Below are 26111 nucleotides of genomic sequence, written 5' to 3'. Positions count from 1 at the left end.
ACATAAAGGGGAATTGAGTAATGTAGAGAGATTGGCATGAGTGGATGAGCATAGAGTGGAGTAGTGCACAGTTGAATGGACTGGATTAGAGTACAGTGGGCTAAACTGTAGTGACAGAGTAGAGTGGCGTGAAGTCGAGTGGTGTTGAGTGGAGTGGTGTAGAGTGGAGTGGTGTACAGAGGAATTGAGGTGACTCATGGAGTTGAGTGGTGTAGAGTGGAATATAGCATTATAGAGTGGAGTAGCATAGAGAGGTGTGGCATATAGTGGAGTGGTATAGAGTGGCATAGAGTGGAATGCCTCAGAGTGGCATTAAAAAGAATGGTATAGAGTAGACTGGAATGGTGTGGAGTGCTGTAGTGTAGAGTGGACTGGCGTAAAGTAGAGTGGATTGGTGTAGAGTGGAGTGGCATAGAATGATGTGGTGTAGCATAGAGTGGCATAGAGTAGAGTGGTATATAGCAGAGTGGCATAGAGTGGAATGGAGAGGTGTAGAGCAGAGTGCAGTAGATTGGAGTGGCATAGAGTAGAATGAGGTGGAGAGGTGTGGCATAGAGTAGAGTGGCCTGGAGTGGTGCAGAGTGGGGTGGCATAGAGTAGAGTGGTATAAAGTGGAGTGGTATAGAGTAGAGTGGCATAATGTGTCACAGTGGAGTGGCATAGAGCGCTGTGGAGTGGCATAGAGTGGTATTAGTGGAGTGGCTTTGAGAGGACTGGTTTAGAGTGGAGTGGGGAAGCTTGAAGTGGAGGGGCCTAAAGTAGAGTGATGTGGTGTAGAGCAGGGTAGTGCAGTAGAATGGAATGGCATAGAGTTGCATGGTGTAATGTAGAGTAGAGTGGCAAAGAGTGGAGTAGAGTAGTGTAGAGTCACATGGAGTGGTGTAGAGTCGAATGGAGGGATGTGGAGTGGAGTGCAGTGGTGAAGAGTGGAGTGCCATAGTGAAGTGGCATTTAGCAGAGTAGCATGGAGTGGCATACAGTGGAGTGGAGGGGCGTAGAATGGTGTTGTACAGAATGGTGTGGAGTGAAATGGCGTGGAGTGGCATCGAGTGCCACTGAGTGGAGTGGCGTATTGTGGAATGGCGTAGAGTGGAATGGCCTAGAGTTGAGTAGAGTGGCATAGAATAGAGGGGAATGAACTGGAGTTTAGTGGCATTGAGTGGCATAGAATAGAGGGGAATGAACTGGAGTTTAGTGGCATTGAGTGGCATAGAGTAGAGTGGCATAGAGTGGAGTAGAGTGGAGTGGCATAAAGTCTCATTGAGCAGATGGCATAGAGTGGGGTGGCATAGAGTGGAGTGGCATAGAGTGGAGTGGTATAGAGTAGACTTGAGTGGCATAGAGTAGAGTGGTGTAGAGTTGAGTAGCATAGAGTGGAGTGGAGGATGTAAAGGTGAAAGGAATAGTGTGGAGTGGCCTTAGAGCAGAGTGGAGTGGTTTAGAGTGGAATGGGATAGAGTGGAGTAGAGTGACATGGAGTAAAATGGAGTAGGGTGGAGTGATGTAGAGTGGCATTCGGTAGAGTGGAGTGATACAAGGTGGAGTAGAGTGGCACAGATTGGCACGGAGTGGTGTGCAGTGGAATAGAGTGGCAAATAGTGAAGTAGCGTACAGGGCTTGGAGTGGCCTAGTGTATAGTGCATCGGCGTGGAGTGGTATAGTGTAGAGTAGAGTGGCGTAGAGTGGAGTTGTGTAAAGTGGAGTGACGTAGAGTAGAGTGGCATAGCGTGGTGAGGAGCAGAGTAGATTGGCACAAAGTAGAGTGGCATATAGTGGAGTGGCATAAAGTGGAGTGGCACAGAGTAGAGTGTAGTGGAGTAGAGTGTTCTACAGTAGAGTGGCATGGAGTGGAGCGACATAGAGTGGTATAGGTTGGAGTGGCATAGAGTGCCGTGGAGTGGCTTAGAGTTGTGTAGAGTATAATGGAGTGGCATAGAGTGGAGTGGTGTTGAGTAGAATGGCATAGAGTGGAGTGACATAGATGAAGGTGTCGTAGAGTGGATTGGCACAGAGTGGAGGAGAGTGGAATGGTGTAGAGTGGTGTAGAGTGGCATGAGTGGAGTGGTGTAGAGTGGAGTGGACTGGCATAGAGTGGACTGGCGTACAGTGGTGTGGTGTAGGGTGGCATGGAGTTGACCAGCATAGAGTGGAGAGACGTAGAGTGGAATGGCATAGAGTGGAGTAGAGTGGTGTTGAGGGGCATAATATCCATACAGTAGAGTGGTGTGACACAGATTTGACTAGAGTGGCATAGAGTGAGTGTCGTAAAGTGGTGCTTGTATAGAATGGTGCTGGAACAGAGTGTCACATAGAGTGGCATACAGTGCCACGGAGTGGAGTAGTGTGGCGGATAGCAGAACAGCGTACATTGTTTGGAATGGCCTAGAGTGGAGTGTATTGGAATGGAGATGTGTAAAGTGGAGTGGTGTACAGTAGAGTGACTTAGAATAGCACAGAGTAGAGCTGAGTGGAGTTGTAGGGAGTGGCTTAGAGTAGAGTGGTGTAGAATGGAGTGGCCTGGAGTGAAGTGACGAAGAGTGGCATAGAGTGCTGTGGAGTGGCGTAGAGTGAAATAGAGTACAATGGAGTGGCATAGAGTGGAGAACTGCTGAGTAGAGTAGAGTAATGTAGAGTTGAGTGGTGTAGATTAAATTAGCATTGAGTGGAATGGTGTAGAGTGAAATAGCATAGAGTGAATAGCGCTTGTGCTGTTGGCAGATGAAGTGTATAACACTGCTGGACCAGTTATGCAAAGCTTACCTTTTCCTGTTGGCTGTCCATCATAGCTAATTGTTATTATTATTATTAAAAATATTGCTATTAATATTACATTTAAAAAGACACGCCTTTAAATTGAGGCAGACGTTTATTTCGAAATTAACCACATATTGCTCATAGTGGTATTAACTTCTCAGTTGAAATTAAACTTTTTTCTTTTTCAATGGACTGTGGTATGCTATGTATTCTTGTAAGTAAAAGAGGACAATTATTTTCAGTTCCAGTTCTATGGAACACTTCAGAAACTAAATTGCATCTGGGTAAGGATTGAGTGTAGCCCAGATTTTTACTTTGTCTGATTTCGTATGAAGATTGCTGGAGGAATATGCCCCATCAAGGTTCCACATCTGAATGCTCAAAATGGGATGACACAATATTTCAGGATACTAAACGGAGCAGTATTCTAGGATCCCGGCAAAACCACACCTAATGCAACAGCTTATTAAACAGGGTGTTTCAGCCATTCTGACTGGCCATCTTTTAACCAATTAGAATTATTCTCTGCTGGACAGCCAGTTGGAACATCCGAAGATTCCAAAACCTACCTAGAAATGCACTGTGCAAAGGGTGGTACCAACAAACAAGGGGCACAGTGAGAGGTGTATTTGTCAAAGGTGGCGCAATTGGAAAAAAACTAGAATTGTGTACGGCTGCTAGAATGCTGCAAATGTTGCCCTATATATTATTCTGTGGAAACGTTTAACCAATCCCTAATCAAACCTCATGTGGCATTCATCTTTAAAATCACAGGTCTGAGCAAAAGTAATACAAAACAAATATATTTTTCACAATTCATAACTTTCTTGAAGCAGTAATCAGCTAGTGAAGTGGTGTAATATTTTTTTGTTTAGATATTTTATGAGATAACTTAACAAGCAACTGTCATCATTATTTGAATTGTCTAAAACATAGATGACTGTAGATTTTTCCATACTTGATCATTTATTAGATTTTTCAAATACAAGACAAATTAGGATATTTACAAATATACATAAGAGTAGAACATATGAATAATTTTCAGTGCAAATGGCAGTAAACCTCGGAGGCTTATAAATAGTTTCCAGAGTTACTACAAAAGTAATTCCATCATGTATTCTTATCCCAAAGTTCTTCTGATAAGGTAAACTGAATCAACAAGGACAATAATAGTTTGTACAATACAAACAAAGTCAAAGGAACCGATGCTGGGAATTGGACAGTGGCACTACTGTTGATGGCTAGGATAAACAGAAGATATTTGAAGATCAGCCATGCCCCTAAGGATTTATATCTTTCAAATAAGTGTGCATCTAGCAAAGTAAAGGGGCATTTGTTCTGCTCAACAATGGTGCATATGATTTATTTGAATACAATGGCAAGTTGTGATATTCTAAAACAGCCCAGGGAAATATTTACGCAGCTTTGGTGAATTCTTAATATTGACACTAGGCATCACCCCAAAAGTGCTAGACACAAACAGTTTTGGTCACTTACAATGGAAGATGATTGAACAGAAGCAAACATGTATTATCCAACCCCCCCAAAAAACTCCAAAGGATTGTCATATGTTTGCATTAATATGTCTGCAATCTGAGGGCCTGATGCACAAATACATTAGAGAATCTGCACTAGGGGTGGGCGGAACGTGCAGAGTTTCACTTCACAGAAGTCTGCAGATTTGCATAAAAACTCTTCGAAATTCTGCAGAGTTCTCTTTGCAGGCAAAAATCATTACGTTGAGCTGTCTGCACTGGCACAGATATGGATGGAGTACCTTTTACCAATGCATTCTCTTTTTTTCACAATGTAGAAAATATTTTCTATTAGAAGGAACCAAATCCCTTTCATGTGGCTTTATGACTCAGACCCTACAATTTGAGTCTCCATAATTTGAGTCCCATAGGAAAAATTATGCAATATAACAGACTCAGTTTAATTAGCCTGGTGTACAAGATGATGCAAATAGCAGTACTTCATTTTAGTCTTACAGATCCTAATTTATTTCTGTGAAGTACTAGAATTTCTCTGTAGACTGTCAATCGGCATACTGTAGTACACATTCTAAAAGTCAAAGTTAGGCACAAATGACAAACGTGTGACTGGAGTTATGAGCAGTAATAATTACATTTAGAAAAGGGTTTAAATAATTGTATGTTTATAGAAAGCTCAAATATCCCTCTGTCACATTTTTAAAGTTGCATTACTATTTTGAAAGTGAATATATTTGCAGGTACGATAACTGAAAATCCAAATATGTTAATGATCAAAATGTAGATTTCGAAATGTTGTGGAGTAAAAGCATAAGTCTCACTCATAGCTGTTTTTTCAGGTAATTGTTCTTCTTAAGGATCTAAAGTATAATACATACAGCCAAAGCACATACAAATAAATAGTAATGTAAAGCAAGCAACTTATTTTCCTAACAGTAACCTGTTTCTCTGTTAAGCACAGATAATCTGTCCCTCATTTACACTTCCAGCAAGTGCAGAGTTGTCTTTTTCTACGTTTCTCTCAGATGCAGATGACCTTAAGATTGAAATAATGATACAACAGCGTTCAACCAGCTACACTGATATGTCAGGTAAACCGTTGGGTGTTAGAGAGAAAAAAAGAAGTTGTAGAGAGGGACATTCCATTTTTGGTGGTCAAAGGCAAAGACTTCTGTGGGACCTCTCATTTGAGGAGGAGTTTATAAATAAGAAGACATGCTCCCTTAGGAAAAAAATGAACCTAGAAACTGGATACCATTGACAGTGCCTTGTCAGCTGTGTCAATAAGGAATGTGTCAGGCCTTCTGTTGTAGTATTTGAAAAATGTAACAGGATCTAAGATGCATGGGCCTGTGGCAAAGGCCACTGTCCGCCTTCCTCTTCTGATGGCCCTGGAAATATGAAGAGAGTATATTATAAAGGAAAATGTGAAAATACTTTAGGATGTCCCAAGGGATGCTCTTCAATGTAATTCTCTTACATTGCACTTCCCACTCCAAAACCTCAGATCATCTGCACATCAGATTTTTCAGTTCTCCAGGTCTTTAAAGGAATGTTGAGATTACATTCCTGATGCTTATAGTTTCCTTCAATCCCTGATTGAGTAGGGCTGTCTCTAATGGTCTTTGCATAATTTCACTATTTTTACTGTCAATAAATATGAAACATGAATGGGCAACCAGTCCTACTATTTAAAAAATTATAATTTGGCATTTTTTTATTTATGATACAGTCGTGATGAGCAAGCACCGACAAGATAAGTGTTTGTTTGCTATTTATGTTTAATTTTTTAGGAGTGGCTGGGGTGCCACAGGAAGAGCCCAGCAAATGCAGAAAGGAAGACAGAAAGAGGACCAACACTTCTTCATAGTGTAACCTTTTAAAGTACCTGTTCAAAAAATTCCAAAATGGAGTCAAGAGGATGATTCTTTTATGGAAACATAAAAAACTGCTTGGAAAGACATTTTCCTAATTCAAGCTGCATCCCTGCTAGAATAAAATCCGCAATTGAAGGATGCAAGGCCTATGATCACCTCAGTTCGGGGAAGGTTCTGATCTAGTGTACTGGCAGCATGTCACTTGGTACTGTGCACATACAGACCCATGCAATACATAGCACAGCGCTCATTTACTAATGATCAGGAAAAAGGTTAATAAATACAATAAAAATGTTTCCTGTCAAAAAGCAATGTTCAAGGGTGAGATAAAGTATTATACAGGATGGTGCAAGAGGTAAGGAAGCTAGTAACAAGGATAGAACTGGTAGCGTCATTCACCAACATATTTTAAGTGTCTCTATGTCTCAACCATATAACAGAACCCGGACTTAGAGTTTGGTAGATGGGTTACGCGGTCAAAAACATGATGGATATCCTGTCCACCATATTACAAGTGCATTATATCCCATAGCACTTGTAATATGGCAGAAAGGATATCCCTCACATTTGTGACACAGTAACCCGTCAAAATCAGGGCCAGGGTTTCAAATTTGTGGACCTTTTTAGGTATTTGGTTTCAAAATTGTTATAGCTGTGTTTTAAACTAAATGGACTTTCTTTACTCTGCTACAACTGTAACTCAAGTGAGGTGCTTCTCTTTGTCTTAAGCGTATTGAGTGCTTTACTGATCTCTGAGTTGCAAGGGCTTTTCTCAACCAGGCTTAAATGTACATTGTTACAAATTATCAGGTCATTTGCAGATTTGATCTGTTGATCAAATGTTAATAAGGACAAATGTCACTGTGATAATAAACCATCAGAGATACCAAGCTCTGAGTTTTAAAATAATGGCTGCCTGCAGTAATGGCCCTATTTTCAGGGTTTAAATAATGACTTCATGCTTAAATAAAGAACATGCACATGTCTCACATCTCCTTCTACTGTATCATTTTAGCCCAACTAGAATTCTCTCTGAAGTCTAGTAAAGACCTGGGTCCATATTTATACTTTTTTAGCCCCACATTTGCACTGCTTTTTGACGCAAAAGTGGCGCAAACTTACAAAATACAATTGCATTTTGAAAATTTGCGCCGCTTTTGCATAAAAATATGACACAAATGCAGCGCTAAAAAAGTCTAAATGTGGGCCCTGGTTCCTAAATTGAAGATAATTGCCAGAGGAATCATTCTAGCCACGATAAGCCAATGGGCAGCAGACAAATTAATTGTTGGGGACAGTTATCTGGCGTGAATATTTGGAAGAGGTATGCTGCAAAAGACACAATGTCAGGTATTGTACATCATTTGGAGATTTACCATTGGACATTTAAAAAAAAATTCCAGCGATTTCAGAAGGCCTCAATTCCAGAATATTCCCATCTTTAAAGATATAGCATCACACAAATAGCAAGAGATCGAGATGGATAGCGCAGCAGCACAACTCCAAGCTTAGGACAATTTTTGGGTTGTCATTGTGCCTTGCAAGATAGAGGTGCACTCATGTAGGCATAGTATAAAAGTGAGTTGCCATCAGTATTCCTGACACAGTTTATAATGTCCACAATAACACAATGGAAAACAAATCCACCAACTGTTCTTGCTGTTAAAAGTGTTTTTTTTCTCTGATGCAACGAATTTTGATTGGAATTATAGTTTAATCTCTTCATCAGTACAGCTAACTCAGTTTCCAACTTTCTTCTGGATTTATATCAGCGGATGAACAGCTGTTGCTGCAGAGGGTGAAGTTTACGATCCAAGCCTGTCCTTTCTACCAACTTATATTGCCTTAGTTTTGACTGCTTTCAACATCTGCTATCATAAACAAGAGCCTATATTTTAACTAGACCCCTTGAGCTTTACATGTAGAAAGATGGCAGAGTCTTTCCAGTCACGATGGGCTGTTCCTCCTTTCAACAGTCCTTCTGCAGTCCAATGCATATGTACTTCAGATAAAACCAAAAGAAGCAAATAATGCTTCAATGTCCCAAACAGTTATACTTCTACGTGAGAAGTTCTCCATTTTTACTCTTCCATACCACCAGTGTCACCAAGAACGGGAGAACGCAGATAGGAAATAAAATGAGTGTCAATAGAAGGCCATCAGGAGGGTCCTCCAGTCCGTTGCCATTGGTACAGTTTGAGAAGTATATTCTGTGCCCCTCTAGAATGTACATGTCTGCATATTCATTGGGATATGGATACTTAAAGTTCTCCGCCAGATCTTCGAGGCAATATCTTAAAACACTGTATGGCCTGGGAAAAAAAAGTTTACATAGTGAAAAACGTTTTAAATTTAAACTAAGCAACTGTGTCATTTAATATTAAATAAAGCAGCACTATGAGGATTTTATTGATTCTTGTATGAACAGTGGGGTTAAAAAAATTCTTCAAGGTATAGTTGTCGATTCTTTCTACTCGCTTAGTTTCCTTTAAACGTCTGTTTTACCATCCAGATCATTGTTTTCAACATTGCACCTTCATCACCTTTGTGCTGTATTTGTGGCATAAACACACTTCTGTACATTTATTTCTCTTCAGTAACAATGCGTCTGAGGGAAAGACGTAATTAGTCGTTTTCTATTATTGTTTGAAATACTTTATGGTCAATGTAATATAATTCGAAAAAGTTCATATAGTTTTTTAGGAATAGGTTCTAGAAGTCAGGTAATTATCGAACATTTATTTAAATTCTACCCATTGGTATGATATAACAATGGAGAATAACAAAATAACCGTTGTAAATACAGAGCTGAAAAGAAAGTACCTCCATCTATGTGCTAATATTATTAGGCTTTGAAGGACAGAAAACAGTAGGTTTAGGTCAATGCACATTTCCAATTACAGATAAAACCTTAAAGTGCACCAGACTTGATATTGCATTACCTCCTTTCACTTATCTCTAGCACACTTAATGGCAACTATCAAACATTTGGCATGATAGATTTACAGATTCTAATATATTTGACATTTAAGCCTATATCAAGTATGGCTGAAGTTAAATCATGTTGAGATTATATAGTCAATAGTAATTCATGTCAACTTAAAAGTGGCAAAATGAGCCAATGACCAGTTCTGACTACCTCTTAGGAGTGTGGGGCGGTGGGGGATGGGGGGTTTGGGGAGGCAGGTGGGGTAGAGGCTTAAGATGGACTGGTGATGAGTGAAAGGGAACATGGTTTTAAAAGTACAGGATGTAAAAAATATATTGGATAATTACACAATGGCAATGAGCACAGAGTGGTGATATAAGTACTTCTGTAAATCAATAGGAAGAATTGGCTGGATTGACCTACAACTGATAATGTTTGAAATACATAACCCACAACATACTACATACAACATTTGACTACGCAGAGCTCAGTGGACCACAAACTACAAAAACATTAGCAAATACTGTCTTTCATAATAGCCAACTTTAAAATCAGGCTCACTGTACATAAAGGAACTAAGAGCTAGATGTATCAAATCTTTTTGCATTCGCAAACAGTGCTGCAATTATCACCAGAGTTTTTGAGTTTTTTCTGCATGTTTTTGTTCACTGACTTGTAGATTATGTAAAAGATCTTGAATGCGATGTATGCTGGAAGGGAGAAAGAGTTATTTTAGGAACTTTTTGAAAGGCTTGAACTTCTTATGTCTCCTAGACCTACTTTCCTTACAGGGGTGTCTAAAGTACATGCACAACTATGCTCAAAAAGCAGCCCGACACTTGTATTTGACAGAGGAAGCTCAGTCATAATTTAATGGAGCACCCATTCTCTTTAGAGCAGGAGACTCACTAATTGACTATACGTGAGTAGCGATCACTTTAAGATGGTGGCCTACATGCCACAAGGACACGGTCTTTTATCCCCTTCTGTGCCGAGGATGTAATGGTTACGTCCTGCGGCACAGTGCTCGTGTGCCCAGGACGTAACCATTACGTCCTGGGTACAGAGCCCAGAGGGAGCGCTAGCGCTCCCTCTGTGGGGTCCCCTCCCACCCCCCAAGGCAGGGATGGAAGGGGGAGACCTTCCCCTTCCACCCCCGACCCCGCCACCCCCCCTGTGACATCAGCACACGATCGCGCGCTGATTGTCACAGAAGGCCTCCTCCATCGCGCTGGAAGCTCAGTTTCCAGCGCGATCGAAAGAGAAATGCAAAGCATTTCTCTTCCGATCACGTGGAGGAGGCCCAGAGAGGCTTCAAAGGGAAGGAAATGTATGTCCTTCCCTTCGAAGTCTCTCTGAGCATTTCAAAAGCTGGATTGCAAAGCAATCCGGCTTTTGAAATGCCGACTAGACACCAGGAATGTTTAAAAAAAAAAGGAAATTGGTATAAGGGAGCGACCCCTTGGGCAAGGGTCGCTCCCGGGGGGGAATTTTTTTAAAGGCCTTTTCTGACCCCCCCCCTCGGGGCAGATCAGCCTTTTATTAGGCCAATCTGCCCCCGGGGGGGGGGCAGAAACCTCTAGGAACCAGGGATAAAAAAATTAAAAAAATTAGATTTTAGAGGTAGGGAGCGACCCCTTAGGCAAGGGTCGCTCCCATAGGGGGCAAATTATATTTAGGCCATTTCTGCTCCCCTTAGGCAGATTGCCCTATTGGGGGCAGAAACCACTAGGCGCCAGGGCAAATGTTTTTTGTGTGTTTTTTTTTGTTTGTTTGTTTTTTTAGAGATGGGGAGCGACCCATTAGGCAAGGGTCGCTCCCCTAGGGGGCAAATTGTATTTAGACCATTTCTATCGGCCGATTTTAGGACGAAACAACTAGGCACCGGGGATTTGTTTTTTGCGCCAATGTCACGCAAGGGGAGTGACCCCGTAGGCAAGGGTCGCTCCACGGGGGTTGGGGGGGCAAATTTATTTTAGGCCTTTTCAGCCCCCCCTTGGAGCCGGCTGAGCTAGAGGCCAAAATACACAGGTAGGCACTTTGCAAAAAACACCTCTGTTTTCTGTGAAAAAATGTGATGTGTCCACGTTGTGCTTTGGGCCATTTCCTTTCGTGTGCGCTAGGCCTACCCACACCAGTGAGGTACCATTTTTATCGGGAGACTTGGGGGAACGCTAGGTGGAAGGAAATTTGTGACTCCTCTCAGATTCCAAAACTTTCTGTCACCGAAATGAGAGGAAAAAGTGTTTTCTTGGCCAAATTTTGAGGTTTGCAGAGGATTCTGGGTAACAGAACCTGATCAGAGCCCCACAAGTCACCCCATCTTGGATTCCCATACGTTTCTAGTTTTCAAAAATGGGCTGGGTTGCTAGGTTTCCCCAGGTGCCGGCTGAGCTAGAGGCCAAAATCCACAGGTAGGCACTGTTTTCTGTGAAAAAATGTGATGTGTCCACGTTGTGTTTTGGGCCATTTCCTTTCGTGGGCGCTAGGTCTATCCACCCAATGAGGTACCATTTTTATCGGGAGACTTGGGGGAACGCTGGGTGGAAGGAAATTCGTGGCTCCTCTCAGATTCCAGAACTTTCTGTCACCGAAATGAGAGGAAGAAGTGTTTTTTTGGTCAAATTTTGAGGTTTGCAAAGGTTTCTGGGTAACAGAACCTGGTCAGAGCCCCACAAGTCACCCCATCTTGGATTCCCATAGGTGTCTAGTTTTCAAAAATGTGCTGGTTTGCAAGGTTTCCCCAGGTGCCGGCTGAGCTAGAGGCCAAAATACACAGGTAGGCATTTTGTAAAAAACACCTCTGTTTTCTGTGAAAAAATGTGATGTGTCCACATTGTGTTTTGGGCCATTTCCTTTCGTGGGCGCTAGCCCTACCCACACAAGTGAGGTACCATTTGTATCGGGAGACTTGGGAGAACGCTGGGTGGAAGGAAATTTGTGGCTCCTCTCAGATTCCAGAACTTTCTGTCACCGAAATGAGAGGAAAAAGTGTTTTTTTGCAGTGGTGGCTGGTGACTGAAAGCAGTGGTGGGGCACAAATACAAGACGGAATTGCACCTTATGAGAGCCTCGCTACTCACGTATTTCCATTCACCTACTCACCCACTGACTTTGGTCACCTACCCATTTACCCATCCACATTGTCATCCACTGCCATTCACACAACTCTTATACACAGACACCCACATTTTCTCAGCCACTCTGTCAAGCCCTGCAAACACATTCAAACAAACACACATTGCCTCACCCATCCAGTTTCCAGCAGTTTCAGTGATAAATGGTACACGTTTTTTTGAGCTGCAGATTACATGTTTAATATGACATATCACGTCATTAGTCTGCAGAAGAAATAAAACAATAACTAGCCATGATAGATTAGTGGAACCATTACTGCCTTTGAGAGAGGAAATCACCTACAGAGGCTGTGAAAGGAGAGGAGAGCCGAGAGAACAGATTTCTTATCATCTGTAAAAAGGATAGAGCTCCAACCTACTTGTGTGCAGGGTTGTCTTTGGCATATTTATGACTTGAGGTCTTCAGGTCACACTCCTGTCTCCCAGAGAGCCCTGGATGGAGTTATTTATTGTATTTATTCCATTTCTCTGCCACAGACTGCTTGTAATGCAGGAAAAGGGGATTTTCTTTGCGCAATGCCACATTCTTTTAATAAAATGTGACCTCTGGTACGCAGACCCTTCTGATCACACCCCACCATTTGAGTAAATAGGAAAGGGTGGAGAATAATATCAGAGTGACATGAAGTTTTCAGAAACCCGGGCTGAAAAAAAAACGCTCCAGGCTGTTTACTATCAGGGCTTCTGGTGGAGGAGGAGATAAGCCAGGGACGTCACTGCGTTCTGAGAAAACGTAAAGGCTTTGCGTGGGCAAGTCCTGTCAGCCCTACTGTGCAGCTTTCGGCCACATACTCACGCAGGCGCAGTGGGGCTTTTCAAAGTGCACAACTTTCACTCGGAAAATGTTGTGCAGAAAATGTTTTACTTTCATCATGTAATTAAATATATGCTTCACTAGAGAGGCCAGAAAAGGCTAGGGGCGCAGCCCCTTAGCCCTTGAACACCAGCCGCCCCTGTTTTTTTGGTCAAATTTTGAGGTTTGCAAAGGATTCTGGGTAACAGAACCTGGTCAGATCCCCACAAGTCACCCCATCTTGGATTCCCCTAGATGTGTCTAGTTTTCAAAAATGCGCTGGTTTGCTATTTTCCCCAGGTGCCGGCTGAGCTAGAGGCCAAAATCCACAGGTAGGCACTTTGTAAAAAACACCTTTGTTTTCTGTGAAAAAATGTGATGTGTCCACGCTGTGTTTTGGGCCATTTCCTTTTGTGGGCGCTAGGCCTACCCACACAAGTGAGGTACCATTTTTATCGGGAGACTTGGGGGAACACAGAATAGCAAAACAAGTGTTATTGCCCCTTGTCTTTCTCTACATTTTTTCCTTCCACATGTAAGGCAGTGTGTAAAAAAGATGTCTATTTGAGAAATGCCCTGTAATTCACATGCTAGTATGGGCACCCCGGAATTCAGAGATGTGCAAATAACCACTGCTTCTCAACACCTTACCTTGTGTCCATTTTGGAAATACAAAGGTTTTCTTGATACCTATTTTTCACTTTTTATATTTCAGCAAATGAATTGCTGTATACCCGGTATAGAATAAAAACCCATTGCAAGGTGCAGCTCATTTATTGGCTCTGGGTACCTAGAGTTCTTGATGAACCTACAAGCCCTATATATCCCCACAACCAGAAGAGTCCAGTTGACGTAACGGTATATTGCTTTAAAAAATCTGACATCGCAGGAAAATGTGACAGAGTAAAACGTGGAGAAAAATGGCAGTTTTTTTCACCTCAATTTCAATATTTTTTTATTTCAGTTGTTTTTTTCTGTAGGAAACACTTGTAGGATCTACACAAATGACCGCTTGCTGAATTCAGAATTCTGTCTACTTTTTAGGAATGTTTAGCTTTCTGGGATCCAGCATTGGTTTCTTACCCATTTTGGTCACTAACTGGAAGGAGGCTGAAAGCACAAAAAATAGTAAAAATGGGGTATGTCCCAGTAAAATGTCAAAATTGTATTGAAAAATTGGGTTTTCCAATTCAAGTCTGCCTGTTCCTGAAAGCTGAGAAGATGGTGATCTTGCCACCACAAACCCTTTCTTGGTGCCATTTTCAGGGAAAAAACCACGAGCTGCCTTCTGCAGCCCTTTTTTCCCATTTGTTTGAAAAAAACAACATTTTCACTGTATTTTGGCTAATTTCTTGGTCTCCTTCAGGGGAACCCACAAAGTATGTGTACCTCTAGAATCCCTAGGATGTTGGAAAAAAAGGACGCAAATTTGGCGTGGGTAGCTTATGTGAAAAAAATGTTATGAGGGCCTAAGCGCAGGCCTAAGCGCAAACTGCCCCAAATAGCCAAAAAAAGGCTTGGCACAGGAGGAGGAAAAGGCCTGGCAGCGAAGGGGTTATGCATCAGGAGGTCTGCCCTAATTAAACCAGTCCTACCATTACATATTTTCTTTGCCCAGGTACACCATGTGAGAGATGGCAGACAAAGGCAGGGGGGGAAACGGTGCACCCTACTCTCAGGGAGAATCTCCTAGAGTGTCACAACATTTACTTTTTTCTATCTCTTCAACAAACCCCATTTTAGGGGTTAGTGCTGAGATAGAAAAAACAAATGCCAGGTGCATCATGTCAACATGGCTGCCTGCTCAGCATTCAGTTGTGGCAAAAGTGCATCTCCACCTCCAGGGACCTCCTTTCTAATACAGCAGAGACCTTGAAATGGGACAAATAGTCCACTGCAGGAAAGTTGGGGCAGACCTTCATCAGTCCAGCAGGTCACTTGCCAAGTCTACATGAGCGCATCTGTCTGAACCCCACAGAACTTGAACTGTACCATATGTCAATTATCCCTGACAATCAATTAGTGCTTCATTAGTCCACCCTGCAACTCAACTATTGTAACCTAATTAGCCAACCCCTGAAACAAAGAGCACAAAAATGTATATGCACTATGCCTATCGCTAAATACAATAAATAAATATAATATAGGGTGCATGTGAGAAACTGGGGCTGATTGCAGAGGCCCCCTAACTTTTTGCCCCCATTTTCCACTTTATGCTGGTGTTTTCCTGACTCTGATGGTGCCCTGGGTACTGTTAACCAGTCCCAGGGCCTGTGCTCTGTGTAAAATGGATATGCAAATTAGGCTAATTATAATTGGCTAAGTTAACCTACCTATAAGTCCCTAGTATATGGTAGGGCATGTAGGTTTAGGGACCACAGCATAGGTGGTGCACACCTAGGTGCATTGCTGAGGTGCCCAGTGTCATTTTAAAAGCAAGCCTGCCTTGCTGGCTGCTTTTAAATTAAAGTTATATGCAAATTCGACTTTGGAATTAAAGGTACTTCCAAAGTCTTAAACTACCTTATTTTTACATATAAGTCACCCCTAAGGTGTGCCCTATGTGCCCCTAGGGCTGGGTGCCATGTAACTATAAGCAGGGACTTTATAAAAATAGATTTATAAGCCCTGGTGAGGTAAAAACAGCCAAATTCGTTTTTCCCTCATTGAAGTAAATGGCCTTCATAGGCTAGAATGGGCAGACTTTATTTTAAATTTTAAAGTCTCCTGAAATGTTACATACCAAGAATTTGGTATCAAATTGATTGTTATAATAAATCCCACAACTTCCAGTTGTTGGATTTAATATAACTAGTGCAGGTAAAAAGTTTAGACTTTACCTAAAAAGTTGCCAATTTCAGCTCTGCATTGTTTTTGCTCCTGTGCTCTGATTGGCCAGCCTGCAGCAGCTTCTGCCAGGCTACTTTAATGAGGTGTGAAGTGGCCTGACTTCACACAAAGGAATGTGCTTGGGGGAGAGAATCTCCCCTCAGCAGATGGGGAAGCAGGAAGGGGGAGGGCTGCCAAACTGGTCTTCAAAGGCAGAGAAGGACATCTGGAGCACCCAGCAACACCCCCACATCCTGCAACCCCAGACAGCTAGGTGCCCCCTTGATTAGATTAGGAGAGGGCAGGAGAGGGGTGTGTTTATGATTTTTAGCCACACCAGTGGGTGGGCTCAGCCAGATCTCTCCTCTAAAAATCAGATTCATCCATTTTGGATTTTTAGAGACTGTTGCCTTCTGGGATGGATTTTTGCCACACTTCCCAGGAAGTGGTCATCACAGGGGGACGACCCTGTCCCTGATTGGAGGACCAGGGCCCCCCTGCTTTTCACCCAGGAGCAAGGATAAAACTGGCAGACCTGCACCCACGCCTCAGATCCCCACCAAATTTCAAGAAGAAAGAACTACAAGGAGAAGAAGGACTGCCCTGCTGGACCCCTGGCCTGCACCTGGACCCTGCACTCAGAAAGACTGCACCAGCTGCACACTTGGGCTTCACCACAAGAAGGACTTTGCCTGGCTTCCACTGGTTCAAGGAGGGACTCCCTGTTTGCTACAGGTGAAAAATTGCTAACCAGAGTCCCCTGCACCAACTCCTGAAAAAGTGACCAGCTGACCACTGCCCAGTGGCCAAAAAGGAGTTTGCGCCAGGTGCACTCTGGGAGTTGAAGTCCGCACTTCCCAAGGACCATCACAGAACTTCTGGACCCTTGGGGTGAGCTGTGGACCCCAAAAGAACCTTAAAAGAACATCTGGGTGAAGCCCCAGAAGTTTGGAAAAGATTGGAGAAATTTTAGAAAAAAGCTCCATAAAGTGACCGACTCGACGCGGAAATTCTAGCCGGCTTGCCTCAACCGCGACCCGGCCTGACTTCGTGGTTCGTCCCGGTCAAGAAAAACATCTGAAAAAAAGACTAAGTCCGAACGTAAAAAGTTGACCGGGACCTTCCAGCCATCGTATCCGAGAAGGGCTCCACGGACGTCGGATCAAGATCCAGGTTTACCCCGGTCGAAGGATTTTCATCTCGAAAAAACGACTAAGTCCGAAGGTAAAAATCACCACCGAGGAAACCGACTTCGCGTATCCGGACAAGGGCTCCAGGAGGTCGGATCCAACTGGCAGGTTCGTCCCGGGGAAGAAAAACATCGAAAAAGAGACTAAGTCAGAAGGTAACTTTTTGACCGAGGCCTCCCGCGACTTGTAGCCGAGCAGGGCTCCATCGCGGTCGGCCTGAAAGTTTGACTTTGCCCCGGTCCTGGTGCAACCAGATGACCCGATTGGCGCTTTTCGTTTCTGAGCGCTAGAAAATAATAATACTTTAAAAATTCATATCTCCGGTTCCCCTGAACCGATTTTAATCGTTTTTGTGTCATTTTAAAGATAAAAATATAAGCTATTTTTATAAATTGGTTTTGGATTTTTAAACTGTTTCCTGTGTTTTATTTAATTACTGTTTTGTGATATTTGAATGCTTTACACTTTGTCTCCTAAGTTAAGCCTTGACGCTCGATGCTAAGCTACCAAGGGTAGAGCTGGGATTAATTTACTGAGACCTAACTGTACTTTTGTGGAGGTTTGTGGCTTGTTGCTAGGTGTAGGTACCTACCTGCCCTACCAATAACCCATTTTCCAACATAATTGGAAGCAGCGACGGGATCCTGTACTTGTGTTCAATATCACGTTACAGTTTTAGATAAAACAAATTAAAAATCCTTTAAATTGTCCTAGTGCAAAAAAATTTTTTAATTTTTAATTTTAATTTTTTAAAAAAATTAATTTGGATTAATTTCAATTATTGAATTTTTGTAATTTTTCTAAATTCCTGTTACCAATTTTTGCAAAAAGTTTTTGTTGACACAAAACTAGGGAACCATGGAGCTTGATCTGGCTAGCCTACCCACACTGACAGTAGTCCAGCTTAGGGGGTTGTGTATTGAGAGGGGGTTGCCTGCAACCACTAATCTCAGGAAGGAAATCCTGATTAAATCCCTGACAGCATGGGCTGAGGCCCAAGAGGTAGAGACAGAGGAAGCTCCAGAGGAGGAACCAAAAGAGGATGATGCTAACTCTAACCACTCAGGGGAGGAAAGGCATCAGACCCCAAGTGAGGAAGAGGAGGAACGGTCCTCACTGGACACAGTCACTAGGGGCAGACCCAAAGCTAGTGGTAGGAAGAGGGTCCTTTCAGGAGGAGAGAACCCATCCATCAGGGAAAGAGAGCTGGAAGCCCAGCTAGCCTACATAGCTTTGGAAGCAGAGAAGCTGGCCCTAGAGAAGAAAAAGTGGGCATACAAAGAAAAAAGAGATGGAAGCAGCGATAAAGAAGCTGAGGTGTCCATGGGTGGGGGAGTTTGCCCCAGATTACCCAAGGGGGTGGTCCCTGCTTATGTAGAGGGGGATGACATAGATAAGTGGCTGGAGGCCTTTGAGAGGGCACTCCAAATGAGAAAGGTTAGGCCTCAATACTGGGGTTCCCTTTTGTGGGAGTTGGTCCCCAACTCAGGGAGGGATAGGCTTCTGACCTTAAGGGGGGAGGAGGCAGATTCATACCCTAGTATGAAAAGGTGCTTAGCCAAGAAGTTTGGTCTGACCCCAGAGCAATATAGAATGAAGTTCAGGGACACCCAGAAGGTCAGTACCCAGTCTTGGGTTGACTTTGTGGACACCTCACTAAAGGCACTAGAGGGCTGGATTATTGGCAACAAAGTAAATACTTATGAGGGGTTATACAATCTGATCATGAGAGAGCACATCTTGACCAATTGTATCCAAGAAAGGTTACGCCAGCATCTAGTGGACTCTAAGCTGACCAACCCTAGAGAGCTAGGGGAGGCAGCTGATGAGTGGTTGAGAACCAGGGTGGTTGTCAAGTCCCAGGGGGGAGACTCCAAGAAGGGGGGGACAGGTCCCCAAAAACCTAAGGAGGGAGGTGGTAAGCCCACCACAGAGACTCCCTCTGTACCCCAGAACCCTAAGAAGGAGGAGAGTAAATCCCACTCCCACTCTGACATGCAGAGACAGGGAGACCCAGGGTTAAAAAAGCTCTTGGACAGTAGGGCTTGCTTTGACTGTCAGCAGACAGGTCACTTCAGAGGAGATGCAGCCTGTCCAAAGAAGGTGGTTAGCACTGGGCTGTCCAGTGTAGCCATAGAGGAGGATTCCTCAGATGATGAAGTCCTCCTAGCATTGTGCTGGGAGACAGGACCAGATGGTAAGCTGGTGATCCCTGAGGGTGGGAGTAGGCACTTCCACCACATTCAAGTGAATGGGATCCCTACCACTGGCCTGAGAGACACCTGTGCCAGTCACACTGTAGTGAGTGACCGGTTAGTGACCCCAGACATGTATGTCCCAGGAAAGACAAAGAAAGTCAGGATAGCCACAGGGGAGGTCACCTCCAAACCTGTAGCCATAGTGCCCCTAGAGAGGGAGGGTATCCTTGACTGGATTAGGGTGGTAGTCAGTGCTGACCTTCCCCTAGATTGTATCCTGGGCAATGACCTCCCAGAGGTGAGTCTGGTCACAGATGGGGTGGTCGCCCAGGGCGCCCCCCCTACCCAAAGTCCTGGGGAGTCAGTCCCTACAGTTAGGAGACAGGGGTCCCCAAGAAAAGGAAAGAAGAAAAGGAAGGGTAGGCCACTCTTAAAGAGAGTTCCAAGGAGCCAAAGGCCTTCTGCCCCAGTAGGGGGGGAGCCCAGAGTTGGCACTGGTGAGGCCTCACCTGACCCCAAGGAAGTCCTGAGTAGTCAGGCAGCTGTCCAGATGCAAGGTGTTGCCCCTGCACTGACAGAAGGGAGAGTGGAAGGAGGGTGTCTGCCACAGGAGGTGGTAGCCCCCCACTCTAGACAGCAAGAGGGGTACCAGGACCCCAAAGATGCCCCTAAAGCAGCTCAGCCACCTGTCAGTGGAGAGCTTAGGGTGTGGTTCTGGGTACTGACAGCTGTCAGTAGCCTCTGCTGGGTGCTAGCCTTCCTGGCAGCACTGTACTTGGCCTGGGAGGCAGACCCCAGGGCCAATAGCAAAGTAGGCCCCCTGACCCTATTGGTCATGGTGGGGTTGCTCAAGTGTTGGGTGACCTCTTTGGGTAAGCTAGGTGTTGCCCTAGCAAAGTTAGGAGTAGGGGAGGTGGGCACCTCACTACCCAAGTTGGCAGAGAGAGAGGAGGAAGACCCCCCTAGAGGGAAGTTTCAGTTTGAAATGGGTCCTTTCATTGTTGGGGTGGGTTCACTACCCAGAGGGAGAGACCCTGACAGGAGGATGTAAGGCAGAGTAGGCCCTGCAAAGGGACAGCCAGTTTTCTTCACTGTCTTCCTCGCCTAACAAGCCAGGAAGACTCTCCCAGGGTTGGGCTGAGTCTCCTGGGCGTGTGGGCTGGGGGGGGGTTGTGTGAGAAACTGGGGCTGATTGCAGAGGCCCCCTAACTTTTTGCCCCCATTTTCCACTTTATGCTGGTGTTTTCCTGACTCTGATGGTGCCCTGGGTACTGCTAACCAGTCCCAGGGCCTGTGCTCTGTGTAAAATGGATATGCAAATTAGGCTAATTATAATTGGCTAAGTTAACCTACCTATAAGTCCCTAGTATATGGTAGGGCATGTAGGTTTAGGGACCACAGCATAGGTGGTGCACACCTAGGTGCATTGCTGAGGTGCCCAGTGTCATTTTAAAAGCAAGCCTGCCTTGCTGGCTGCTTTTAAATTAAAGTTATATGCAAATTCGACTTTGGAATTAAAGGTACTTCCAAAGTCTTAAACTACCTTATTTTTACATATAAGTCACCCCTAAGGTGTGCCCTATGTGCCCCTAGGGCTGGGTGCCATGTAACTATAAGCAGGGACTTTATAAAAATAGATTTATAAGCCCTGGTGAGGTAAAAACAGCCAAATTCGTTTTTCCCTCATTGAAGTAAATGGCCTTCATAGGCTAGAATGGGCAGACTTTATTTTAAATTTTAAAGTCTCCTGAAATGTTACATACCAAGAATTTGGTATCAAATTGATTGTTATAATAAATCCCACAACTTCCAGTTGTTGGATTTAATATAACTAGTGCAGGTAAAAAGTTTAGACTTTACCTAAAAAGTTGCCAATTTCAGCTCTGCATTGTTTTTGCTCCTGTGCTCTGATTGGCCAGCCTGCAGCAGCTTCTGCCAGGCTACTTTAATGAGGTGTGAAGTGGCCTGACTTCACACAAAGGAATGTGCTTGGGGGAGAGAATCTCCCCTCAGCAGATGGGGAAGCAGGAAGGGGGAGGGCTGCCAAACTGGTCTTCAAAGGCAGAGAAGGACATCTGGAGCACCCAGCAACACCCCCACATCCTGCAACCCCAGACAGCTAGGTGCCCCCTTGATTAGATTAGGAGAGGGCAGGAGAGGGGTGTGTTTATGATTTTTAGCCACACCAGTGGGTGGGCTCAGCCAGATCTCTCCTCTAAAAATCAGATTCATCCATTTTGGATTTTTAGAGACTGTTGCCTTCTGGGATGGATTTTTGCCACACTTCCCAGGAAGTGGTCATCACAGGGGGACGACCCTGTCCCTGATTGGAGGACCAGGGCCCCCCTGCTTTTCACCCAGGAGCAAGGATAAAACTGGCAGACCTGCACCCACGCCTCAGATCCCCACCAAATTTCAAGAAGAAAGAACTACAAGGAGAAGAAGGACTGCCCTGCTGGACCCCTGGCCTGCACCTGGACCCTGCACTCAGAAAGACTGCACCAGCTGCACACTTGGGCTTCACCACAAGAAGGACTTTGCCTGGCTTCCACTGGTTCAAGGAGGGACTCCCTGTTTGCTACAGGTGAAAAATTGCTAACCAGAGTCCCCTGCACCAACTCCTGAAAAAGTGACCAGCTGACCACTGCCCAGTGGCCAAAAAGGAGTTTGCGCCAGGTGCACTCTGGGAGTTGAAGTCCGCACTTCCCAAGGACCATCACAGAACTTCTGGACCCTTGGGGTGAGCTGTGGACCCCAAAAGAACCTTAAAAGAACATCTGGGTGAAGCCCCAGAAGTTTGGAAAAGATTGGAGAAATTTTAGAAAAAAGCTCCATAAAGTGACCGACTCGACGCGGAAATTCTAGCCGGCTTGCCTCAACCGCGACCCGGCCTGACTTCGTGGTTCGTCCCGGTCAAGAAAAACATCCGAAAAAAAGACTAAGTCCGAACGTAAAAAGTTGACCGGGACCTTCCAGCCATCGTATCCGAGAAGGGCTCCACGGACGTCGGATCAAGATCCAGGTTTACCCCGGTCGAAGGATTTTCATCTCGAAAAAACGACTAAGTCCGAAGGTAAAAATCACCACCGAGGAAACCGACTTCGCGTATCCGGACAAGGGCTCCAGGAGGTCGGATCCAACTGGCAGGTTCGTCCCGGGGAAGAAAAACATCGAAAAAGAGACTAAGTCAGAAGGTAACTTTTTGACCGAGGCCTCCCGCGACTTGTAGCCGAGCAGGGCTCCATCGCGGTCGGCCTGAAAGTTTGACTTTGCCCCGGTCCTGGTGCAACCAGATGACCCGATTGGCGCTTTTCGTTTCTGAGCGCTAGAAAATAATAATACTTTAAAAATTCATATCTCCGGTTCCCCTGAACCGATTTTAATCGTTTTTGTGTCATTTTAAAGATAAAAATATAAGCTATTTTTATAAATTGGTTTTGGATTTTTAAACTGTTTCCTGTGTTTTATTTAATTACTGTTTTGTGATATTTGAATGCTTTACACTTTGTCTCCTAAGTTAAGCCTTGACGCTCGATGCTAAGCTACCAAGGGTAGAGCTGGGATTAATTTACTGAGACCTAACTGTACTTTTGTGGAGGTTTGTGGCTTGTTGCTAGGTGTAGGTACCTACCTGCCCTACCAATAACCCATTTTCCAACAGTGCATAAGCGAGAAAGTTGATAAAGTGGATAGTATGAAATGAGAAGGGAGTGTATCATAGTGATAATACATGGTAAGACTGATTATAATAGAATGGTGTTAGCTTCAGTAGTAGCTTAGTGTTTGATTTAGCAAAGTGTGGGCGGAGGAGTGGCATTGATGAGAAAGATTTTGGGAGCACTGTATCAGTATGAGAAAGTGCTTTTTCAACAGCACGTCTCTAAGGCCCTGCTGTCCACTTTCCGCCACTCCTTCCTTTCTAGCGAATGACAGTGTTAGCCAATGGAACTTTTAATTTCAGGCTTTGTAGTTTCATTTACCCCACTATAAATATTGGTCTACGTTTTGGGCCACACAAAGATCTATTAATCTATGATAATCATGTTTCCCACGCCCTTTTTTTGGTGTGTCCCCCACACCCCACCACACCACTTACTTGTGGCTCATCTGAACTGTGCAGAGTAAGGCTAGGCGGTGGTCATTTGCCAACTAAACGTTGGCAAAGTTGTAAAATGTCCCACCCTTGCTTCACTTCTACCTACTAAATAAACACACCTGAAGCCAAATTAATCACATTAAGATGCCATTTTAAACAAACGACCACATGTTTGAGAATGTACCGGGCAGAGTAAATGTAGGGGATGCTATTTAAAGCGGTGAGAAGAGCAATCAGTGGTAAAGAAGAGGCAGTGGCCGGGGGACCCATACCGTGGTGCACATCTTTAATGCATGTGTTACCTTTTTATATCTCCCCACTGGCACCAGCGCGTCTCTGATATAGTACTCATATTTGCATCGAATTGAAACCAGCAGAGTTGGATATTAAATCTGTAGACAGAGTCTGAAAATAAAGGCAGAAAGAATTTTAGGATACATTTTTGTTTTAGTTGTTTAAACGTACATTTCTGGTTTCTGGACAGACTTGTAAAAATGTTTTTTCCCGTTTACGCTACCCTTAAACTATTAGGCTCACGAAAGTAACAGTTGCATGTTTTCACATAATGTAGGTATCAACACATCATTGATAAATTATCCCAATAACTTACACTAAAATGATCATATTATTTACTCAGTAGTAGTTTATCATGCCTGGATGTTTTAAGATAGGATATTTTATGATTCTAAATCACGCAAAGGGGACCTTCCAACTGTAAGAGCGCGGATTGTAATATGTTGACATTATTACAAACTCGCAACATCAACAATACTAAGCGACCTGGTCATGACATGGATTATTCTACGCCAGAATCTATAAACACAGTGGCTTTCAGGATGTGACTAAGGGCCATATGTACGAAAGCTTTTTCCCATAGACACAGAATGGGTAAAATCCTTTGGTACATCTGGCCCTAAGTCCTTAACAAGTGCATGAGTTGATACTCATAAAAGGTAGTAAATGTCATGCTTTTAACAGTGGACTTTTAGCCACGAACGTTATGGGTTCTAAAACATCTTTGTTTTTGTTCAACAAATTTAATTAGGGCATTCCTCTGATATCCTCAGAGCTTGGATGCTCTACATAGACCTAAAGAACTTTAGAAATGCTACATGCAATGGAATACTGATGTTACGGCCCTCAGAAGGATACCTCAGTCATTGCATTTAGTAAACAGATCTCACCCATCTCCTCTACGACATGCATTTTTGTCACATAAGGTGGCAGGTGCCTGAGGGATTGATCTCATCTGAAATAATTTAAATGTCTACTCTGATCCCTTTATTATGATCTGCATTTAACGAGAAAACACATCTGGGCAGATTTACTAAAATCTCATGCAAAGCAGCGCAGCAGCCAAAAAAGCTGTGCTGCATTGCACGAGGAGAGAACAGGAGGGTGCCATATTTAGAGAAATATTGCACTCTCCTCCCCTCTCCCTAGCGCCAGTGCTGAAATTAGCTGCCGTGCGCCATGCACACACTTTTGCACCATCGTGCAAGGGTGTCTGTGTCAGTCTAGCATAGGTTTTGTACTGGAAGGATACCCTTCCAATACAAAAGACTATGGTTAGACTGACCTTAAATCTTTTCTCACCTTGCATATGTGCTGTACAGTGCAGCACATATGCAAAGTGGGAAAAGAAAGGAGAAATTGAAGTATTTCGCCATGATAGCACCTGGTTGAAGTGTGCAATATTTTCTGATGGTAAACCTGGTCTACTTTTTTAAGTAAATAGGGCTTAGCATCAGAAACCTTGGGTGGTTGCATGGTAATGCCCATGCACCAGCCATAGTATGCCCCCTTGGCGCCAAGTAATGCAAAGCAGTACTATGTGCTGCTTTGCGCTACTTTGTGAGTGATTTTCCAGCATTAAACAAGTTTATCGATAGAAAGTAAATTAGTAAAAAAAGATTAAGCGTTGATATGCATCACTTTTGTGATGCAAACACTGTGCTTCATGTTGTATAAGTGGAACATGTTGTCTGCTCCTTGGCCAACCCTTCTCTGTCCCTCTATCATGTCATTAAAGGAACCCGTGCCTAACCAAACCTTCCCATGGATGCACATGTGTGCGTGGCTGAGGTTCAGTACATTTATTTATGAGCTGACTGTAAAGATACTTAAGACCTATTACATGCACATGTACTGATAATGATTAATAATTTATCAGTGGAAAACACAGAGATATTTTTTATTTAGGAGAAGATTAAAGGGGGTGGGGAAGCAACCTAATCACTCTATTTAACCATGTAGGCCAAAGGATTATTTAACAGGATCAATGTTAAATACAAAAAATTCACTAAAATACATGACTTTAAACAAGAAGATGAAGACTAGTTGTGGTAAAGCTGTCAACTCTCCACCCTCGGCAGAAACCGCCACCCCGAGAACCCTTAAGCTCAGCCCTTACATTCTACATTCTAGACCACTTTATCATGATGGCACACAAGTCTCCAAACACATCCCCCTTTAAACAAAAAAATAAATAACAAAATATAAACATCAAACAATAAAACCCAACTCGATATACATCAAAACAAGAAACACATTAAATACAAAATAACAACTTAACTATTCACATTTCAATATGAGCAGCAAAATCTAAAATGCTAAAATACACTAAGGCTAGCAATTAACCCATTACATAATCCTTGTAATGTGCAGGCGCTTTTCTCACTCTAGTAATGGTACACCTAGCTGTGGGACTCTCATTACACAGAAACAGTGACTCCATCAAATCTGTCTCCAATAACACCACCATCAGTAACCACACCTTCATCTTGGATTAAACCCCGATCAACATCACTTCCAC

General features: G+C 43.6%; 1 protein-coding gene across 1 annotated transcript in view; it reads right to left on the bottom strand.

Annotated features, from left to right (window-relative positions):
• Positions 1-3691: 3691 nt before the first annotated feature.
• Positions 3692-26111, bottom strand: part of RAMP2 (receptor activity modifying protein 2) — a 123642-nt gene continuing 101222 nt past the window's right edge. The window contains exons 3-4 of the mRNA XM_069237727.1: positions 23599-23701; positions 3692-8436 (exon numbers count right to left, since the gene is read on the bottom strand). Coding sequence (XP_069093828.1) covers positions 8184-8436; positions 23599-23701 — 356 coding nt within the window. The 3' untranslated portion in view covers positions 3692-8183. The remainder of the gene's footprint in view (positions 8437-23598; positions 23702-26111) is intronic.

The sequence above is a fragment of the Pleurodeles waltl genome, chromosome 6 (genome assembly GCF_031143425.1).
Source record: "Pleurodeles waltl isolate 20211129_DDA chromosome 6, aPleWal1.hap1.20221129, whole genome shotgun sequence".
Taxonomy (NCBI): Eukaryota; Metazoa; Chordata; class Amphibia; order Caudata; family Salamandridae; genus Pleurodeles; species Pleurodeles waltl.
The sequence above is the reverse complement of the archived record's forward strand: the minus strand, read 5'-3'. Positions and strand labels throughout refer to the sequence as shown.